At 43.7% G+C, this 18196-nt stretch overlaps 1 protein-coding gene across 11 annotated transcripts in view; it reads left to right on the top strand.

The window, feature by feature from the left end:
- LOC106953009 (unconventional myosin-IXa-like) overlaps positions 1-18196 on the top strand; it is a 145283-nt gene that overhangs the window by 112854 nt on the left and 14233 nt on the right. For 8 of the 11 annotated variants that reach the window (XM_015041495.1, XM_015041494.1, XM_015041489.1 and 5 more), the window contains 27 exons: positions 792-987; positions 1641-1760; positions 3738-3813; positions 3961-4104; positions 4746-4785; positions 4874-4996; positions 5390-5470; positions 5561-5671; positions 5751-5873; positions 5957-6106; positions 6440-6744; positions 7227-8357; positions 9441-9531; positions 9702-9905; positions 11959-12053; positions 12154-12257; positions 12355-12566; positions 13195-13311; positions 13432-13620; positions 13811-13858; positions 13992-14103; positions 14522-14583; positions 15749-15941; positions 16458-16586; positions 16851-16956; positions 17053-17184; positions 17496-17619. In XM_015041495.1, coding sequence (XP_014896981.1) covers positions 792-987; positions 1641-1760; positions 3738-3813; positions 3961-4104; positions 4746-4785; positions 4874-4996; positions 5390-5470; positions 5561-5671; positions 5751-5873; positions 5957-6106; positions 6440-6744; positions 7227-8357; positions 9441-9531; positions 9702-9905; positions 11959-12053; positions 12154-12257; positions 12355-12566; positions 13195-13311; positions 13432-13620; positions 13811-13858; positions 13992-14103; positions 14522-14583; positions 15749-15941; positions 16458-16586; positions 16851-16956; positions 17053-17184; positions 17496-17619 — 4518 coding nt within the window. The remainder of the gene's footprint in view (positions 1-791; positions 988-1640; positions 1761-3737; positions 3814-3960; positions 4105-4745; positions 4786-4873; positions 4997-5389; positions 5471-5560; positions 5672-5750; positions 5874-5956; positions 6107-6439; positions 6745-7226; positions 8358-9440; positions 9532-9701; positions 9906-11958; positions 12054-12153; positions 12258-12354; positions 12567-13194; positions 13312-13431; positions 13621-13810; positions 13859-13991; positions 14104-14521; positions 14584-15748; positions 15942-16457; positions 16587-16850; positions 16957-17052; positions 17185-17495; positions 17620-18196) is intronic. The other 3 variants (XM_015041490.1, XM_015041491.1, XM_015041497.1) reach the window with 3 other exon arrangements.

Below are 18196 nucleotides of genomic sequence, written 5' to 3'. Positions count from 1 at the left end.
ATTTGAAACCTACCTGTGTTATCAGTCAGAAGGCTTCAGCTAATTTACAGCCTTGGTTGTTTGGTCGTGAATCGAATCATATTCTTTTGGAAACCTCGTTCATTTGTTGTAAACTTGACATTTGCTCAATAAAGTTTCTTAGAGGAAAAAAAGAGAATGGAGGAGGGGAAACTGAGCTGCTGCCTTCACCCACTTCAACTTAAGAGCATGAATATGTAATCATCTAGCTTATCTGGACAATTCATAACAGGCTATAACCAAAGCTTCAACATGGATGTTGAACTTTATTCTATTGAAAGTTTGCAAAACATCCAGGTAAATTAGCGCTTTGGAGTTTTGGGGTGGCTAAGTGCGCTAACATTTTCAAAGTTAGCAAAAGCGCTAAACGCAGTGCTGGTTTTCAGTACACATAACATTTTCCATATTGGCTGAAAAATGGACATTTTAGTCTCATTGACCACAGCACCCTCTTTTTTTATGGTATATTCGGCATGCTGTGAGAGAACCAAAGCGGCACAACTATTCTTTTAACTCTGCAATTCCTTCCCCGTAATTATGAAGAAACATTTGGCCGTGAGTAGTTGTAAACTGTGCTGCCAAATGTTTTTCCACTGCTTAGCAAACAGTAAAACCGGTTGCCATTGTTTGGTACGATGATCAGGCTCTAAGGTTTTGTGTTATAACATAATTTTTCTTGTTTTCACAGCAAAACTTGTGCTTTAAAAGTGAAAAAGAAAAACTGGATAATTAGCCTGCGCGGTGCTAATGTGCTCTTGCTCCGTTTCGTTCAGGACTTCAGGGAGAAGAACACGGACCACATGAGGCCCGACATCGTCGCCTTGCTGAAGAGCAGCAAGAACGCCTTCATCTGCGGCCTGATGGGGATCGACCCGGTGGCAACCTTCCGGTGGGCCGTGTTGCGGGCCTACTTCAGAGCCGTTGTGGCTTTCAGGGAGGCCGGCCGCAGACACACCCACAAAAAAACAGGTGAGCCACAGTCGACTGTAGAGCCTCAGGAAGTTTGTACATGAATGAGCTAGAGCTCACTCATGTACAAAAAAGGAATCATTATATAAGTTATTGATAGGAATTACAGTCTTTAGTGTCCTATACCTATGGTTTTACCAAGCTACGCATATTTTGCGTAGCTAACCTTTAAGACTTTTTAAATGTTCACATTATGTTGTTGACCTAACAAATCTGCATTTTCTTTAATAAAAATTGTTTGTTTTTTATTAAAATGATCCATTAAAATGATACTCAGAAAGCTGTTTCTATAGAGGAAAGCTGCACAGAAAGCAGCCGAAACGCTAGTCAATAAACTGTACGACATTCAAATCAAAGTGCTGTGTTTGAAAACTTGATCTTACAAAACTAAATTGGAATGGGTGTGAAATGCGTCTTAGGTGCTGTTATCAACAAGTCATATCAAAATGGAGAGAAACATGCTAATGTTAGCCTAGCATTTCAGAAAACTACTTCACATGAAAACATGAGAACATATGAGGGTTTATTAAAACTCTAACTGTGTTGAGTTTCATGTGTTTTCAGAGATAAACAGTAAACCAATGTGTGTTTTCTGGACTCATTATGCAAAACATGTAGCCATTTAGCATAACATTATGTGTTTTGTGTTTTAGGGAATGATGCAGCTGTTCCCTGCCCTGTAGTCAAAACTGTTGACAGCTTCAGCTTCATTCATCACCCGGTTCACCAGCGGAGCCTTGAGATCCTTCAGAGATGTAAAGATGAAAAATACAGTAAGTTGAAAGTAAAAGTGACTCCTGTTGTTTTCCCTAAACTAGGAAATAAAATTTATATAAACAGCCCACATTAACAGAATGTTAATGATCTACATTAAATATATTAAACAGACTCTCGTTACAAAGCCTATATTGTTATTTTGTTTTATCTTGGCTTATTTTAAGTGAGATTTCTCACATCTCACAAGTGTAGAACACATCCGCCTCCAGTCCAAAGCTATTTACTTACAATTGAAATCCATCTAAAGAAATTGTCAAGCGACACTGGAAGAACAGTGAGAAAAATAGATTTTTTTTTTATTGCCTTCAGTCTCTCATTATTCCAGATTTATCAACAGCAGTTAATAGGAGAAGTGAATGTGAAGCCCTCTGAGTTCTGGATTCATTGACTCGCCTCGAAGCAAAGCTCGCGCCCTGTAATGCCCCCACGCACGAGTGATCGCACAAATGAGGCAAGCATTTCTTCGCCAGCGGAGGTTAATAACAAGCACAGATTTTCTGGTTATGCTCCTTCATTCGTGGGTTTAGCTGCAGTCAGAAGACAAAGCCGTGGATGCAGCTTGTTTCACTGCTTTTTGTAGCCATGCAACACAAAATGTAAGACCCAGTGTGAAACAGGAGGATAATTAGATTTAGCTGCTTGGTTTTTTTTAAATGGCTTTTAAGTCTAACTTCTTAATTTTCAACAGGCTTTGGGTCAGGTTCATCTCTTAAACATAAATGCTAACCCGTTTCATCAATTCTAAGACTAATTTAAGTGGGTTCCTTGTCTTGTTGAAGCCCACATGTCAAAGTGTCAGACATCAAATTTGATCGATTTTGGAGGCAGTCTTTCAAAATCATAATTCCAATCATGCCTCCATCATCGTGCTTCACAGTTGGTAAATAATGTTTATGTCTCAAAGCCACACTTTGACTCATCCATAAATGCTTCTTGTCATTTTGGTTAAGTAGAAAAACCTCATCTTGTCTGGCGATCGACCATTTCTGCCAGAAGACTTTAAAAGTTTGTCCATGTTGCTTGAAAATATCAACGTTGGAGCAGCAGCTTCTTTCTTGGTCAGCAGCCTCTCGCTCCATGTTGTTGGTCCACGTTGATGTTTAGCTGTTGTCAGTCAGACTGGTGTTCAGCCGTTTCAGTTCATGGTCGTATCAAAGCCTTGGTGGGTTCTATGCAATTGCTGAACATCCCAACTGAGTCGTTTTTGTTATTTATCTGAAAGTGACCTTTTGAGTCAGGTTGAAATTTGGTTGTAATGGAGCAATGATCCCACACACTCATTAACGCTGGTTTCAGAACGGACTGGCCTGGAACTAGCCTGGCCGTTGCCTTCCTATGCGCTCAGTTCTCATCTCCCTTCACTGCTCTGTCTTTGCTCGACTTCTACCGGGAGAATCAGCGAACAGAAGAAGCTGTGAACAATGATGTTGATTTTCTGTTCCGTTTTAAAATTAAAATTGTAATCTGCCTATATAGGGCTGTAGTTTGCCAATGGCATTGGAGGAAGAATGTTGGAGACGTATTATTTCTGGCATAGGTGTCGTGTCCCAACGAAGTTGTTTACGACGTCAAAAATTCCCATAAGCCTCATTGAGCTGGTGTTACATTAGTGATAGCTAAATGTTAGCGACTGGCTAAAAACAGATCCAATCGTTTAAAGCTTCAACAGAGTCCACGCCTCCAGTATGCAATCGTTTGTCAAGACCTCAAAGCGTAGAACAAGCATCTGGTATTTACCAGGCTAACCTGGACGCCAACATAGTAGGAAAATCCATGGACGACGCTCGGAACCCGAGTCCATCCCAACACATGAAGGAACTCTATTACATCTGGACAATAAATACAAAGACATGCAGCTGTTTTTTCTTTTTACGTGTCTTTGAACTTGTTTGGCATTTGATCATTCCACACTGGAAGATACGGTCCAAACAAATCCTTAATAACCTTTCCACCTGTGATCTCTCCAAATCCAGGTATCACTCGGAAGAATCCGCGAACGCCTTTGTCGGATCTTCAAGGCACCAACGCCCTGAATGAGAAGGCCAGCTGGTGAGTACAGAACATTAATAATCCACTCCTGAATTATTAATCACATATCCAGTTGCTCTATCCTGTAAGCTGACTGGAAGTGGAATGATATTATTACTATTGTTAGATTCAATGCCACGCCCTCACCGTGCCACTCTCTCCCCGTAGGGATGGCTACGGCGTTGGGTGCAACGGTCGCAGCTCGCGATCGGGTCGTGTCTCGTCATCAGGAAGCCCCGCCCTGGAGGAAGAGGGCATCTTCCTGAACTCAGGCAGCAGCAAGCTCCTGGAGAGAGCTCAGGGTATCCTACTGTGAGTCAAAACCAGGGCCAATAAATCCTACATTCATTCATCTAGAATTAAGGCCTTAAAATGTCTGAAATTCATTAAAAAATTAAGTTGGCCTTCAGTACGTTAAATGAAGGAAAAAGTTTGAGTCCCCTGCAGTGGGGTGGGGGCTTTATGTTGACAACGATAAATCAAAATTTGAATCAAGATAACAAATGTATCATGATAATGATAAACAGTACAATAAATGCCCACCTTTAATCTGCAGACTTCATCCTCATTGCATTCTGTGACTCGAGGCGGTTGCGGCTAGCGAACTAGTTGCTTATAAACCCTTGCTAGCTAGCTAGCTAGCATGTCTCCCTCCATCATAGGAAAACGTAAATGCATCGCCATTGGCTGCACAGTGTTTGTCTCACTTCTGTGGCCAACCCAGACGATGCTAGGTGCATTCTGTGCAAAGTAGCTTGGCTCTACTACTATGTAAAATATCTGATTTTCTTTTGTGCATTTCTGTCAGGTCTTAAATTTTATTGATGATGGTCTTTAAAAGCCTTAATTTTGAGTCTGAACCAGCAGAAACCCTGAAATCACAGGACTGCTCCTACATACACATCATCTGGTAGTTTGTTTGTGCTAATTAAAGCTCTGCCTCTCTTATTCAGGAGAAACAAAAACTGCAAAAGTAAACCAAGCCTTCCTAAGGTAAGAGACTGACCCGACGACATGACGGCTGGGATCTGTTAGCTGTGTTTGACGAAGCTCCATGTGGCTCCTGCCTGTGTGTGTGCAGCACTTGTTGGACGTGAAGTCTCTGCGCTATCTGAGCAGCGTGACACTCCATGACCGCATCACCAAGTCTCTGCTCCACCTGCACAAGAAGAAGAAGCCGCCCAGCATCAGCGCTCAGTTCCAGGTCAGTGCTGCTGCTGCCCCCTGCTGGAAGAACTGGGGCACTGCACCACACGGGCCAAGAGCTCCGACTTCAGCCATGCAGCTATGCAAGACGATGATGATGCTGTATCCCGACTGGGATACCTGAGGACTGAAAGACATGGACTCAATGGATAAATGATGGATTCATCAATCGATCACATTGATTAATGTGATCGATTGATTAATTACAAACTGATGCTAATCACAAACTGATTAATGGATGCACAGATGGATGGATGGATGGATGAACAGATTTGTGGATGAATAAACAAAAGGATTGATGGTGGATGAATGGATGAACAAATAGATGAATTGATGGACGGATGAACAGACTGATGGATGGATGTTGACCTCTGTGTGTTTGCATCATCAGGTGTCCCTCACCAAGCTGATGGAGACTCTGGACCAATCGGAGCCGTACTTCGTCAAGTGCATCCGCTCCAATGCAGAGAAGGTATTTCCTGCAGCTCACTCAGCATCTACAGCTTCTCCATAAACTCTCTCCATGTTTCCTCTAAACTCTTCTGCTCCTCGTCTGCCTCAGCTGCCGCTGCGCTTCAACGACAGCCTGGTGCTCAGGCAGCTGCGCTACACCGGAATGCTGGAGACGGTCCGGATCCGCCAGTCGGGATACAGCATCAAGCACACCTTCCAGGTAACACTGTCAGTCTGAACATGCTACATGGTTAGCAGTCGCTTTCCGGATCTCCCATCAACTGTCTGTCGCCGTTTAGGAGTTTGTTCGCCATTTTCATGTGCTGCTGCCTCGGGGAACGAGCCCCACCAAGTCCGGGATCCGAGAGTTCTTCAGACGGATCCACCTGCCTCCCGCCGGGTACCAAGTGGGCCACACAATGGTGCGTCTCCTGGAAGTCGGGTTTCCGTCTTCTCTCTCTCGTTTCCGCCTGATTGTAACTTTTTTTTTCTTAAACTCTGCCAGGTGTTCCTGCGCGAGGCGGAGCGCCAGCGTCTGCAGACCCTCCTCCACCAGGAAGTGCTGAGGCGAATCGTCATGCTGCAGCGCCGCTTCAGAGCCGTCCTGGAGAGGAGACACTTTGTCAGCATGAGGCGAGCGGCGCGCGTCATCCAGGTGAGAAGAAGAGACGGGGATGTTTGGTTTCCTTCTCATGGTTTTCATTTCCTGGCTATTCTCCACTTGGCATTTTTTTGGTCAAGACCTTTCAAACCAACGAAGATTGTTCTCGAAAAATACTCTGGATGGTCAATCATTATTATTCATTTCAGAAAATAAAAGGAGCAGTCCCTGCTGTAATATGTAAATACTATCACAAGACTATTAAGATCAGTAATAAATCATATCATACATACGTGAATAGAAGATGTACGGTGAGAAAAGTGAACAAACCCGGTCCTGTCCATTATTAACCTACCCCTGCTTTTCCGTCTCCATGGCGATCTCCAGCGATGGTGGCGATCGTGTCTCCTCAGGCAGTCTGGCGTGGACTCGAGTGTTGAGGAGGCGGCGGCGGTGTGTCTGCAGGCAGCGTGGCGCGGGTACAGGGAGCGCAGGCGGTTCCTGCAGCAGCGGGCGTCCGCCGTCACCATACAGCGCAGCTGGAGGATCCGCCGCCGGCGCCGCTGGACCCAGGCGGCCGTGGTCATCCAGACAGCCTGGAGGCGGGTCAGGGAGAGGAACCAGTTCTGTAGGACACGCAGCTCCGTGACGCAGCTGCAGGCCGTCGGCCGGGGATACCTGGCTCGAGTCAGGTGGGTGGAGATTCAGAAGTATTTAAGATGATCTGGTATTTCTAATTTCTAAATTACAATAAAATACGAGTTAGAATTAAAAAAATGTCAAACTTGCCACACTAGTTTAACTGTTTTTGTGCATTTCTCAATTTTAAATGGGGTTCAAAAAATGTATTCATCCTACTAATGCTTGGTGTAGAAACCACACTTTATGCATAATTGAAACGTATTGAAGTAAGTTTCAGATGTTTCAGCAAAGACCCAAAACTTTAAGTGAAATTAACTCGGATGATCAGTGAATGTCAGCTCCCACAGTAAGTCCTAATAATCAGTTGAGCAACTCAATATTAAACAAAGACATCTTTATTGCTAGATCCATTTTACAAAGTTTTATTTGCTGCCCCCAAGTGGCCAAGAACAGTATTGTTTGACTTAAGGTTTCTTTATCTGAAAGCTCTTGAGAGAGACATTTCTGACCCTTAACTTCAAACCACCTCCAGGTTTAAACTACTAAGGGAGCAGAGTGAAATGCTCAGCAGACGGCCGAGGCCCGACACAGAGACGGACGCTGGGACCCTGGAGGACTTGGTCCCATCAGGACTGGACGTTTCTGTCGGCGTAGACTCTTCCGAGGAACCCGATCCCACCAAGACGGACCGAGAGGAGGACTCGGAGCAATCCAGGAGTATGGACGAGATGAGCCACAAGAACCGGTCGAAGCGGGAAAGCAGGCGCATGAGAGAACTGGAGCAGGCCCAGTTCAGCTTGGAGCTTCTCAAAGTCCGAACCACCAGCATGGGGGGTTCTGTCCCAGAAGACGCAGACACCACCGCCGACAGCAGCCTCGCTCAGACGGACGACCGTCATCAAAGACTCTCGCCACAGGGATCCCTGGCTAGTCACGGCAGCTTTGAGATGCTCAGCGTGGACGAAATGGAGACAGAAGGAAGACCTCTGGAAATTCTCCGAGATTCAAACCACAATGAGCAACCAGTGAAGGAGCTGAGGTCAGAGGGACCAAGGGCCACGTTTTACATCCCTTCGGACCAAAGTCCAGTTAATAAACCCAACCTGGGAAGTCCTGGGAGATCCATCAAAGAAAGAAAGGAGTCAGTTTCACGCAGGCCTGTGGTGGTGTTGATCAGCATGCAGAAAGAGAGTCCTGTGGAGGAGAGGGAGCTGCTGGCAGCTCACACCCTAGAAGGAGCTTCTCAAGCGGGACCCTGTGACTCCTCTACGACACCCAGTGAAGGTGAAGGTGTAGGTGCACCCACACACAAGGAACAACCCACTGAAGTCTTCCTCCAGGCAAAGAGAGATGTAGCTGGGGTGGAGAACCCCTCAAAGCTTCCAACTCAAGCACTACGGAGAGAGAACCCAGAGGAACCAGCACTTTGTCCCCCAAAGGTGGACGTCCAGATCGGCCAAAAGTCCGGTGTCTCCACTGTTCTTCCAGGTAAGCAGGAAAGGAAGATGGTCCGTCCTGCACAGGAGGCTCCCAGCCCGATACTGGACACCAAACCGCCAAAAGCCCAGAAGAAGAGCTCCGCTCAGACTGTGATCGTGAACATGGTGGAGAAACCGTCCAGCACTGTGTTCTCTCCACCCAGACGCAAGCTGCCTTTCTCCAAGTGAGTAAACGTTGAGCACCGAACAACACACACCACCTGCTGACAACGTCTCCTTGGACTTTCTGACAGTTTGTTACATTACAGCTGCGAACTTCAATGCGATTGTGTGAGGACTTGATGTGCAGCAGAGTGTATTGGGGAGGTTCAAGAAAGTTCATGTGGTTTATAAAAATTTTAGAAAATTCTGCAGTGCGACACGTTTAGTTGTAGTACCAGCTAAGTGTTGTGTCACTAATCCTAAACGTTAGTTCTCCTTGCATTAAAGCGCTATGATGTTCAGCAGAAGCTAATCCTAAGTGCTGATTTCAGCCATCTTGATACCTACCATGTTCAATGATAATATTCTAGTAATGTGTTGCTGCACATTACTTGTGCTTCAGGAAATGAGTCTTTGGATCAGACCTTCCACTCATGGTTTCAGTATCGCATCGCTGACCGTGTTTCTAATATTGCCCTATTTACCACATCAGGGCTTCAGAACTGAAACAAAAAGAGAGAGAGGAGATGAGGAGAGGAAAAGGAACTGCTCCGTAAGCAGCCTTCACCCCCTTCAAAATAAGAGATGGATATAAACGCTTCAAAGAGTACATAACCAAGCTTCAACATGCATGTCAAACTTTATTCAACTGAACATTTACAAAACAAACAAGTGAATTAGCACTTGAGAAATTAACTGGAAATTTTCATTTAGGGGAAGATAAACGTTTTTAAGGTTAGCAAGCACATTAAGTCGCTAAACGCAAATTTAGCTCTGCTATTAAGTGGATAATGCTGTGGTTGCCACTATAAAAAAAACAACAAAAAAATTCATTGAAGTTTGTGGTATAATATAGCAAAATGTGCAAATGTTCAATGGGTGGGGATATTATTCTGATTTCTACTGGGAGTGTAACTGAATAATCACAAAACACTCGTAAGAGCATTAGCTCTAGGACGTTAAAGTAAGGACTGTGCTCTATGCTGGACTCAAAAGTAACATTTGAAATGTTGGAAGAAGAGATTTTTTCCCAGTCTGGCAGTGATTGAAGGAACAACACTGGAGTCTTTGTGTCCAGCCTCCTGAAACACATCTGTCTGTTGCAGGTCGGACAAGGATTTGGTGAACCAGGAGAGATCTCTCTCTCTTTCTATGCACAGAGACGACTCTAAATCTGCTGGATCCAGAAGCAGAGAGGTGAGAAACGTCAGCATGCAGCTTCCCCAACGTACCACATGCAGTTCAGTTTGTGTTTTCACCTCATAAAAGGCATATCGGTATCCACTGGAAATATGTCCAGTCATCAGCTGCATTACGCATGTGCGCCTATGCAGAGTGTTGATCTTGTTGCTGTGGTTACCTGGTAGCAGGTGGGCCGCCCCGGCCCCAAAAAGAAAGCCCGAATGTCCCGGACGCGCTCTGACTTCCTGACCCGCTGTAACTCGGAGGGGGCCACCCAGTCGGACGACGACGACGAATACTACATCCCTGCACACTCCTGCACGCTGCCCCCCTTCCTGTCTCCCCCACGAGCCCGCCCCAACACCGACTGTCACAGTGACTCCGAGATGGTAAAAATACCAGATCTCCAGGGGTCCCCACTTTGCTCCCCCTCTCCCCACCTTCTTCCACCCTTTTTCTTTTCTTGGGTGGATCTGGTCACACACGGCGACGGGGGCGGAGGTCATTTAACAATGCTAACCCCACTTTCACCACCACCTTCAACACAAAACAGCTGTTTCTGCACTAGTCTGAACATAATCCACTCATGTTTCCGCTCACCAGCGAAGGTGAAGAAGTCTATCACCTTCTGCAGTGCATGCAGCACATACCTTGAGAGCCTGGTTGTCTCCAGACATCACTGCCTTCTTCATCTCTCACCTCTTCTACTTCTTTAGAGGGACACACCAGCAGTAGGGGTGTTACACGCCGTGGTGAAATGATCTGGATGTCAATTTGTTTCCTTCCTGTTTGTTTCTTAGTTCATATTGGTAAATGAAGGAAAACAGAGTAACAAGTTACATTAACAGAGGTTTTCTATCTGATTTGGAAAAATTGTTGGAAAGAACTGAAAATGTCAGAGTTACCTGATCTCCAGGGGTCCCTTGGCGTCCAAAAGAGGCCAATTAGGGACACCCTGCCGAAGTTCATCACATGTTTGTGTCTTGTGACAGATCATAATGAAACATGTTGTCCTCTCAAATTGTGACCTGCTGCGATGGATCTGTCCTGACGGTCCCTCTGCATGCCATGCATGTCTCCTGCATGCTGAAAACTGAGAGAAAACTTTAAACAAAGCGACGTCTCACTGATAAATTCATCTCCTAACCCTATATTAGCGTTACGTTCGGCTTCTGGTTCTGTCAGTGTCTCTGTTAGCACATTACTGTTGATGTCTTCTACTAATAGATGCAACTTTTCTCATGGTATAACCACAAACTCTAAGATATTTAATTGAGACTTCTTGTGATCGACCAACACAAAGTAGTGTGTTATTGTGAAGTGAAAATAAACATTTTTAAAGGTGTTATGGGTATGTATTCAGGCCCCTTCACTCTGACGCCCCAAAAATCTAGTGCAACCAAGAAGGTAAATCTGTCATTGTACCAACATACAATGTGTGGTAGTACAACAAAGCTGTTCTGTTGACTCATGTAACAGAGAAATGCAGTGACCAAAACAAATATGCACATAATAAGATGGGCAGCAACAGTTCTGCTGATCAGTCACACTTCCACCATCTAAAGTCAACCATCACTTTGGTCTTAGTGGTGATGATGGCAGTGTTTGACCCCAACCCAACCACGGTGGGTTTGTCTGCAAACTGGACGACGGCGTTGTGAAGATGGTTGCTGTACCCGGTTACAGGTGTACAGAAGTCACTTAATCAGTTAATAGTTTTATTTAAGTATAAATCTAGCTTTGACAGGTCAACACTCGGTGATGCAACCCTTTAAGACCTCATTAATTCCACCCTGGATGACAAAAAACAATAAACACAGGGGTTGGTTGTGGAGGATCATGCTTTCTTACAATCAAGAAATAGCAGAAAACCCTGTAGTGCCTAGCTTAAAAGGTTTTTTTTAACAGAATCCACATGACCTTGAACCGGTTTTCAGCAGAGAGCCAGTGGCAAAAACAAACGTTGTCCAGCTAGCTAGCGATAAAGCTTCACTTATCCATGGTAGGAGCAGAAAAGTTAGCTAGCTTTTGCTAACTAGCTAGTACCCCAGCTGGTTAGCAAGCAGCTAGATGGCAATTGAGGCTACCGCTAACTAGCTGCTAATGTACCCTAGCTAGTTTTCTATGGTATCAGCTAGTGAGTTAATGTACTAGCTCATTAGCTAGTAGTTTTTTTTCAACAGGAATAGGAAAGCTGGGCAGAATTGATAGAAGAAAGATGGGTGGAGCTAAAAACACATTTACTTTATGATTACGCTCTACTTTATGTTGGTTCTTATTATCTCCAATATGATTCACTGATTTCTTTGGGATTGATGCGGCAAAAGAAACGTGTTCCTGGAGAGTCTCTGTAAACTTTGACTGCTTCTTCAGCATCCTGGACAAATCTGACGCCTTCCATGGCGACTGAGGTTTTCTGACATCTTTTATTCTGCCCTGCAGTCTCATAAAGAGCAGAAGAAGATCCATAAGACCATGTCATCAGGGGACCTGGGCAAAGTGGAGATCCTCAGGAAATCTTCCAGTCAGGATGGAAGGTAGGATCTTTAGTCTCTTTAAATTACATATTCAGAAAGAACACGGCCCCTCAACATAAGTTTTTCACTTTTTGTCATGGATATCCGACGTCAATTTCAGCAGGATGAGAGGTAGGATGCGTTTCTGGAGCAAGACGAAACACAGCGAGAAAAAACTGTCAAGGGAGAAGCAAACCAGCAGGAGTGAGGCTGGTGAGATGCATGGTAACGACAGGAAAAAATACACAATTTATACACACACACACACACAGTAAATCTTACGATCACTGATGGTGAATTTCCATTATTTTTGCTCTGTTAGAAAGTGCGTCTCCTTCGCGGAGTCCAGACTTGGAAGTGGCTCCTTCGCGGGAGATCCGGGAGAACAAGGAGCCCTCTCCAAAAATGAAGCGGCGCCGCAGCCTAAAGATCAGCAGCATCGCTGTGGAACCGGCCCAGTGGCAGAACGACTCCCTGCACATCCTCACCTCGGCCCACGACTACCGCACCATGAACGAATTTCTCATGAAGAAGGTCAGATTATCCTGTCACACTAATTATATCCCCAAACGCTTTACACAAACAGCTGAGCTTATTGAAATCTAGCAAGCCTAGCACCCAGTGGTGGGCAATGCTAACTAAAAGCTTAGCAAAGCGCTAGTCATCAACATTCGTTCTGCTAGCCCTAAAGCACTACACCAAAACAATATTTAGCAGAAGTAACCATAATGTGCTAATTTCAACTCAAGTGATATCTTCCTTTGAAAAGGCTCCAGCTTGTTTTTGATAAAAGTTTATATGTTCTATGATGCCCTTAGATATTGTATTTATGTTTGTATCTTGGAAAAATCTCTGAAAAATAATTTGATGAAAGCTAAGGTCTCTAAATGTTTTCAAAGTTAGTAAAAGCGCTAAACAACCAAATTAGCTGAGCTGTTGGCGAGTTAGCGGAAGTGTGCCATCTAGCACCAATCAAAAGTTTTTCCCAATTTTCAATCTCAATTTTGCCACATTTTGATTTATGATCATTAGAGCTCAGATTTTATCACATAAAATGTGGTTAATCAAATATGTGATGTGAAGCTTTAACAACAAATAGCCATGTTGTCAGATCAATAAATCCCTCAAAATATTCTTGAGTCAAACAAGTTTGTTTCCACAGATCGCTGACTTGGACTCAGAAGATAGTAAAAAGGACACCATGGTCGATGTTGTCTTCAAGAAAGCACTGAAGGAGTTCAGGATCAACATCTTCAACTCATACTCCACCGCCCTTGCTGTACGTCTTTTTTTATCATCCAATTCTGCAATTGTTGAAAACTTACTATATGTAGCATTGAACATGTTTAAAAGTAATACTAGTGATTTTCTTTTTCTTTTTTTGTTTTATTCCTGTCAGATGGATGATGGGAGGAGTATCCGCTACAAGGACCTGCACGCGCTGTTCGAGCACATCCTAGAGAAGACTATGCGTCTGGAGCAGAGGGACTGGAGTGAGTCGCCGGTGAAAGTGTGGGTCAACACCTTCAAGGTTTTCCTGGACGAATTCATGACCGAGTACAAACCCATGGAGGGAACCATCGGCAGGGTATGAAAGATGAAAACCAGACGGTTCACATCCTTTGACGCTAGTTGGAGTTTAGTTTTGAGACAAGTGATATTTGGTATAATCGTAGTTTGAGAATTTAATGTTACGTTTGGTGAACTATTGCTGTGCTTAAAGTTTAGTAAATGTACAAAATGCACAAGGTAACCCATTTTTCTCTGTCTCCTGTTAGACTCTAAAGCGCGAACGCAAAAAATCTAGGAAGAAGGAAACTGACATCGTAAGTTTAAAATATTCCAAAAATACAGAGATCCTTCATTCCTGTAGTCATCAGGATCTACATACAGCAACTCTGAAGAAAATTGGAGTTGATTAATGTGTGATCTGGCTAATGGGTCTGCTGCCCCCTGCAGGTGGAAGAGCATAATGGCCACATCTTTAAGTCCACTCAGTACAGCATCCCCACCTACTGCGAGTACTGCTCCTCCCTGATCTGGATGATGGACCGAGCCTGTGTTTGCAAATGTAAGGATACAAACCTTTAGAAAATGTCATATGAAAAACACGATAAATTGACCCAAAGATGATTTTAAGCTAAAGAACAAAGATACAGAATGAACAACTACAGACCACAATCTTTCCCAGACTTTCCCATCAGTGTGTGTAGCTTGTGTTGCCACCACTCCAACACACTCTCTGTGCACACTGTTTCCCACTAAACCAACACACTTTCCATATGTGTGCCTGAGTGTCTGCAAAATTTGATTACACCTCCCTCTCCCTTCATAAATCCGCCTTCTATCTAGTTAGAAAGCTTTCTTCGCAGAGAGAGCCGCCTCTCCGGTCGCTCTGACTCTTCACCCCATTCTCAGTTCTTTTTTCTTTTTCTGGTTGGGCTGGAGTTGTTGCTGTGTTGACAGCATTGTTTGTTTTCGGTCTGCAGTGTGCCGCTACGCCTGCCACAGGAAGTGCTGCTCCAAGATGACCACCAAGTGCAGTAAAAAGGTATGTTTGATGCAGATCTTCTATTTTTTTATGTTTTTTTTTCGGATGCTGCTGTGTTCAATCGACTGTTCCTTTAAGAACAAAGGATGGAAAATATTTCAGTCAAAGCAACGATGATATAGTTTATCTTTTAGCGCCATGAAGGCAAATTAAAAGGCGAGATGCTGATAGATTTTTCCTCTTTCATCCAGTTGTTACACCCAGAAAGTCACTTCTAATTTCAGAACTTGAAAAAAAAAATTACAGAGAAAAAATTCACAGCTGCAAAACATAAAATTCATTAAACTCATTAAAGTTTTCACTTTTTGTCACATTATAACAACAAACCTCAACATGTTTTAAAGGAAAGGTAATGCATGTCTGTGAAGTACAAGGAAAGTGATTTATACAAAAACAAAACTATCTAAATGCTCTGCAGAACCACATTTTGCTGCAGTGCACTTTCAAATCAGGAGATGGAAAGTTTTGCTTTTCTTTTTTTCATAAAGTCCAACTGGGAAACGAGAATTGCTGAATATCATTTTGGAAGTGTTGCTGTTCTTAATTGGATTTAAGCCTGAATATTAAATTCTAATAAATATAATTTGATCTAAACCATTTTAGTCTTTGTTTTGGTCAATGGTTTTTATTAGCGTTTTTTTGTCCCAGGACTTCCTGTGCTTAGCTTTTTTTATGTACCAGGCCTTAGACGTGTTATTTTTTATTAACTACATAGATTTTAACTTAATTAAAATCTTCAACACATAAAAAAGGTTCCGGCTGGAACCTTTGTATTGTTCCGGCTGGACTCGATTTACAAATGAGGAGACTTCACTATAAAAAAATGTCTGCACTGGATTTTACATTTAACTGCATTAAGATGTTTGAACACTGTCAGATTTTTGCTGGGAAAACCAAACTAAAGGATTGTACTTCAGTTTCTGAGTGATCCACTGTGTGAACTCTGAAATATAAAGTACTGGCCTGCATAAACCTGCCTATTTAGATTCTTCCTGTAATGTAACAAAAACCTACGAAAGTAAATATGTCTCCTACTTTCAGGGATGGTTGCTTTTAACATGTGAAATGGCCCAACCCTGATTGACACACGTTCTGTTTTGGCTGCCATTCTGATCATGTATGCATGTGCGTGCGTGTGCATGCGTGTGCGTGTGTGTGTGTGTAGTACGACCCAGAGCTGTCGTCCCGTCAGTTTGGGGTGGAGTTGTCTCGTCTGACCAGTGAGGAGCGCGCCGTTCCCCAGCTGGTGGAGAAACTCATCAACTACATCGAGATGCACGGCCTCTACACGGAGGGAATCTACAGGAAGTCGGGCTCCACCAATAAGATCAAAGAACTCCGGCAGGGCCTGGACACAGGTGAGATGCGTTGCCATGTTCTCAGCTGAGAGAATGTCGTTGACATCCAGCTTCCCTGTTGAAGCTTCCCGTGTCTTCTCAACACCTTATCGATACTCACAACACGGGTTATTACTTCAGTTTTTACTAGTTTTTAGACGTACGGTTCAAAAGCCCATCTAGGGTCAAGTTATAGCTGTTGCTATAACACTGTGACGCAAACATGAAGTGCTGTTCTGTTCAGTTTGTGTCGATGTGTGTCTGTCCCTATCAAAATTAACTTAAATTAAATTAAAATGGCGACTTGAGTCTTCATCCTGCAGCTACAACCTCTGCACCAAAGAGTGTTGTCAGGAAAAGGATCAGATTTTTAGCTTTTAAGATCCGTAATCACAGTCAATAAAACTTAAAATCCATAAATAATAGTCATCTGTAGATTTCTAATACAAAAATAATCCTGCCTTCCTGCTCCAAGTCTTTACTGACTGAATAGCTATGATTACAGTTCATGCATCCAAACTTCTTCTGTTGCTCCAGATGTGAGCAGCGTCATTCTGGACGACTACAACATCCATGTCATTGCCAGCGTTCTCAAGCAGTGGCTCCGTGACCTGCCCAGCCCGCTCATGACCTTTGAACTGTATGAAGAGTTTCTCAGAGCCATGGGTAAGCTCTTTAGTTCTGTGTTTTCTGCATAAAGGTGCCGCCTGTTGGTTTACCTTTATGATGCTCCAGTAGTGGCGGCATTCAGACTGGAAAGATCTGGATTTTATTAAAGTATTTTAAGTCTTATGGATACTTATGGAAAACAGTTCATATGTGTGTGTTCATCCCTCCATGTTGGCTGAAAAAGACTGGAACCTCTGAAAAACTGGACTTTTGACATAATGTGATGTGCAGGAACCCGGTTTGAGCTCCTTGTGTTTCCAGGCCAACCGGACAAGCGGGAGGTGATCCAAGGCGTGTACTCTGTCATCGACCAGCTCAGCAGGACACACCTCAGCACCCTGGAGCGCCTCATCTTCCACCTGGTCAGGTAGGGGATGAGACCCAAAAACGACATGGTTCAGTTCTTTGTGTTTGTTCAGTGATGTATTCCTGAAGTCTGAATTTGTGCTGGTTTGTGTTGCAGGATTTCCCTGCAGGAGGAGACCAACAGGATGTCCGCTAACGCTCTGGCCATCGTTTTTGCTCCCTGCATCCTCCGCTGTCCGGACACCATCGACCCGCTGCAGAGTGTCCAGGACATCAGCAAAACCACAGCGTACGTCTCGCTCTGGATCCAAACAGTCCTCTGGATTCACAAACACCAGCAAGGGTTTTTCAGCTGAGTTGCATGAAAGCTGTTCCTGTTTTTTCCACAAGGATTGATACTCAAAGCTAAACTTTAAACATTGACTTAAAAAAAAAACAAACAAACAAACAATTGTACCCCTCAAATAAGCTCTAAAGGTGCAGGAAGTCTACTAGGATTGGAACTTTGTTCCATCTGTGTTATCGTTTACTGGTAGTGCAAATCACTTTCTGTCCATTTTCCAAATGAATCGGATTTTCGTTGTTTTCTTTCGTCTGCAGGTGTGTGGAGCTGATCATCAACGAGCAGATGAGCAAGTACAAAGCTCGTCTGAAGGACATCAGCAGTCTGGAGTTTGCAGAGAGCAAAGCCAAGAGCAGGCTGACCCACATCAGGAGGTCCCTGGTAAGACTGGCCTCATGAGTTTCAGACCTGTTGAGATCAATATTGCAGCGTAGATGATCATCATCTATGGCCGTTTCTGGACCTGTCCCCCCCCACTCATCATTTAAGCAGCAGCAGTGTTCTGCTCCATGAGCAGCTGGCATGGTTTCCTACTCGGCCATGGCAGGAGTTCATATACATCTTCATCCAAACTGTTTAAAAAAAAAACAACAACACATTTTTAAACATGTAAGCAAATATGTCTTTATATGTAGACAAATGATACCCTTCTTAAGATCTAACAACCCTAAAGAAGAAAATAAACATATCTGAAGGAAACGCTAACCTGTGAGGAGCATAATGTGGGATTGCAGTCCTTTGTAAAGTTTTCACACCCTTTGAACATTTTCAACACAAAGTAGTGAAAAACTGTGAAACTGAAAGAAAATTATATAAATATATGTTTTTGCCAGTGGTGGCCACTGCTAGCTAAAAAGTTAGTTGCACGAACCCTAAAGCACTAATCATAAACATTAGCTCCACTAACGCTAAAGCGCTACACCCATAGACATAATATAAGGATAGACGCCTCATGGAC

The sequence above is a fragment of the Poecilia latipinna genome, unplaced genomic scaffold (genome assembly GCF_001443285.1).
Source record: "Poecilia latipinna isolate Pla-1442-1.1 unplaced genomic scaffold, P_latipinna-1.0 Scaffold555, whole genome shotgun sequence".
NCBI lineage: Eukaryota > Metazoa > Chordata > Actinopteri > Cyprinodontiformes > Poeciliidae > Poecilia > Poecilia latipinna.
The sequence above is the reverse complement of the archived record's forward strand: the minus strand, read 5'-3'. Positions and strand labels throughout refer to the sequence as shown.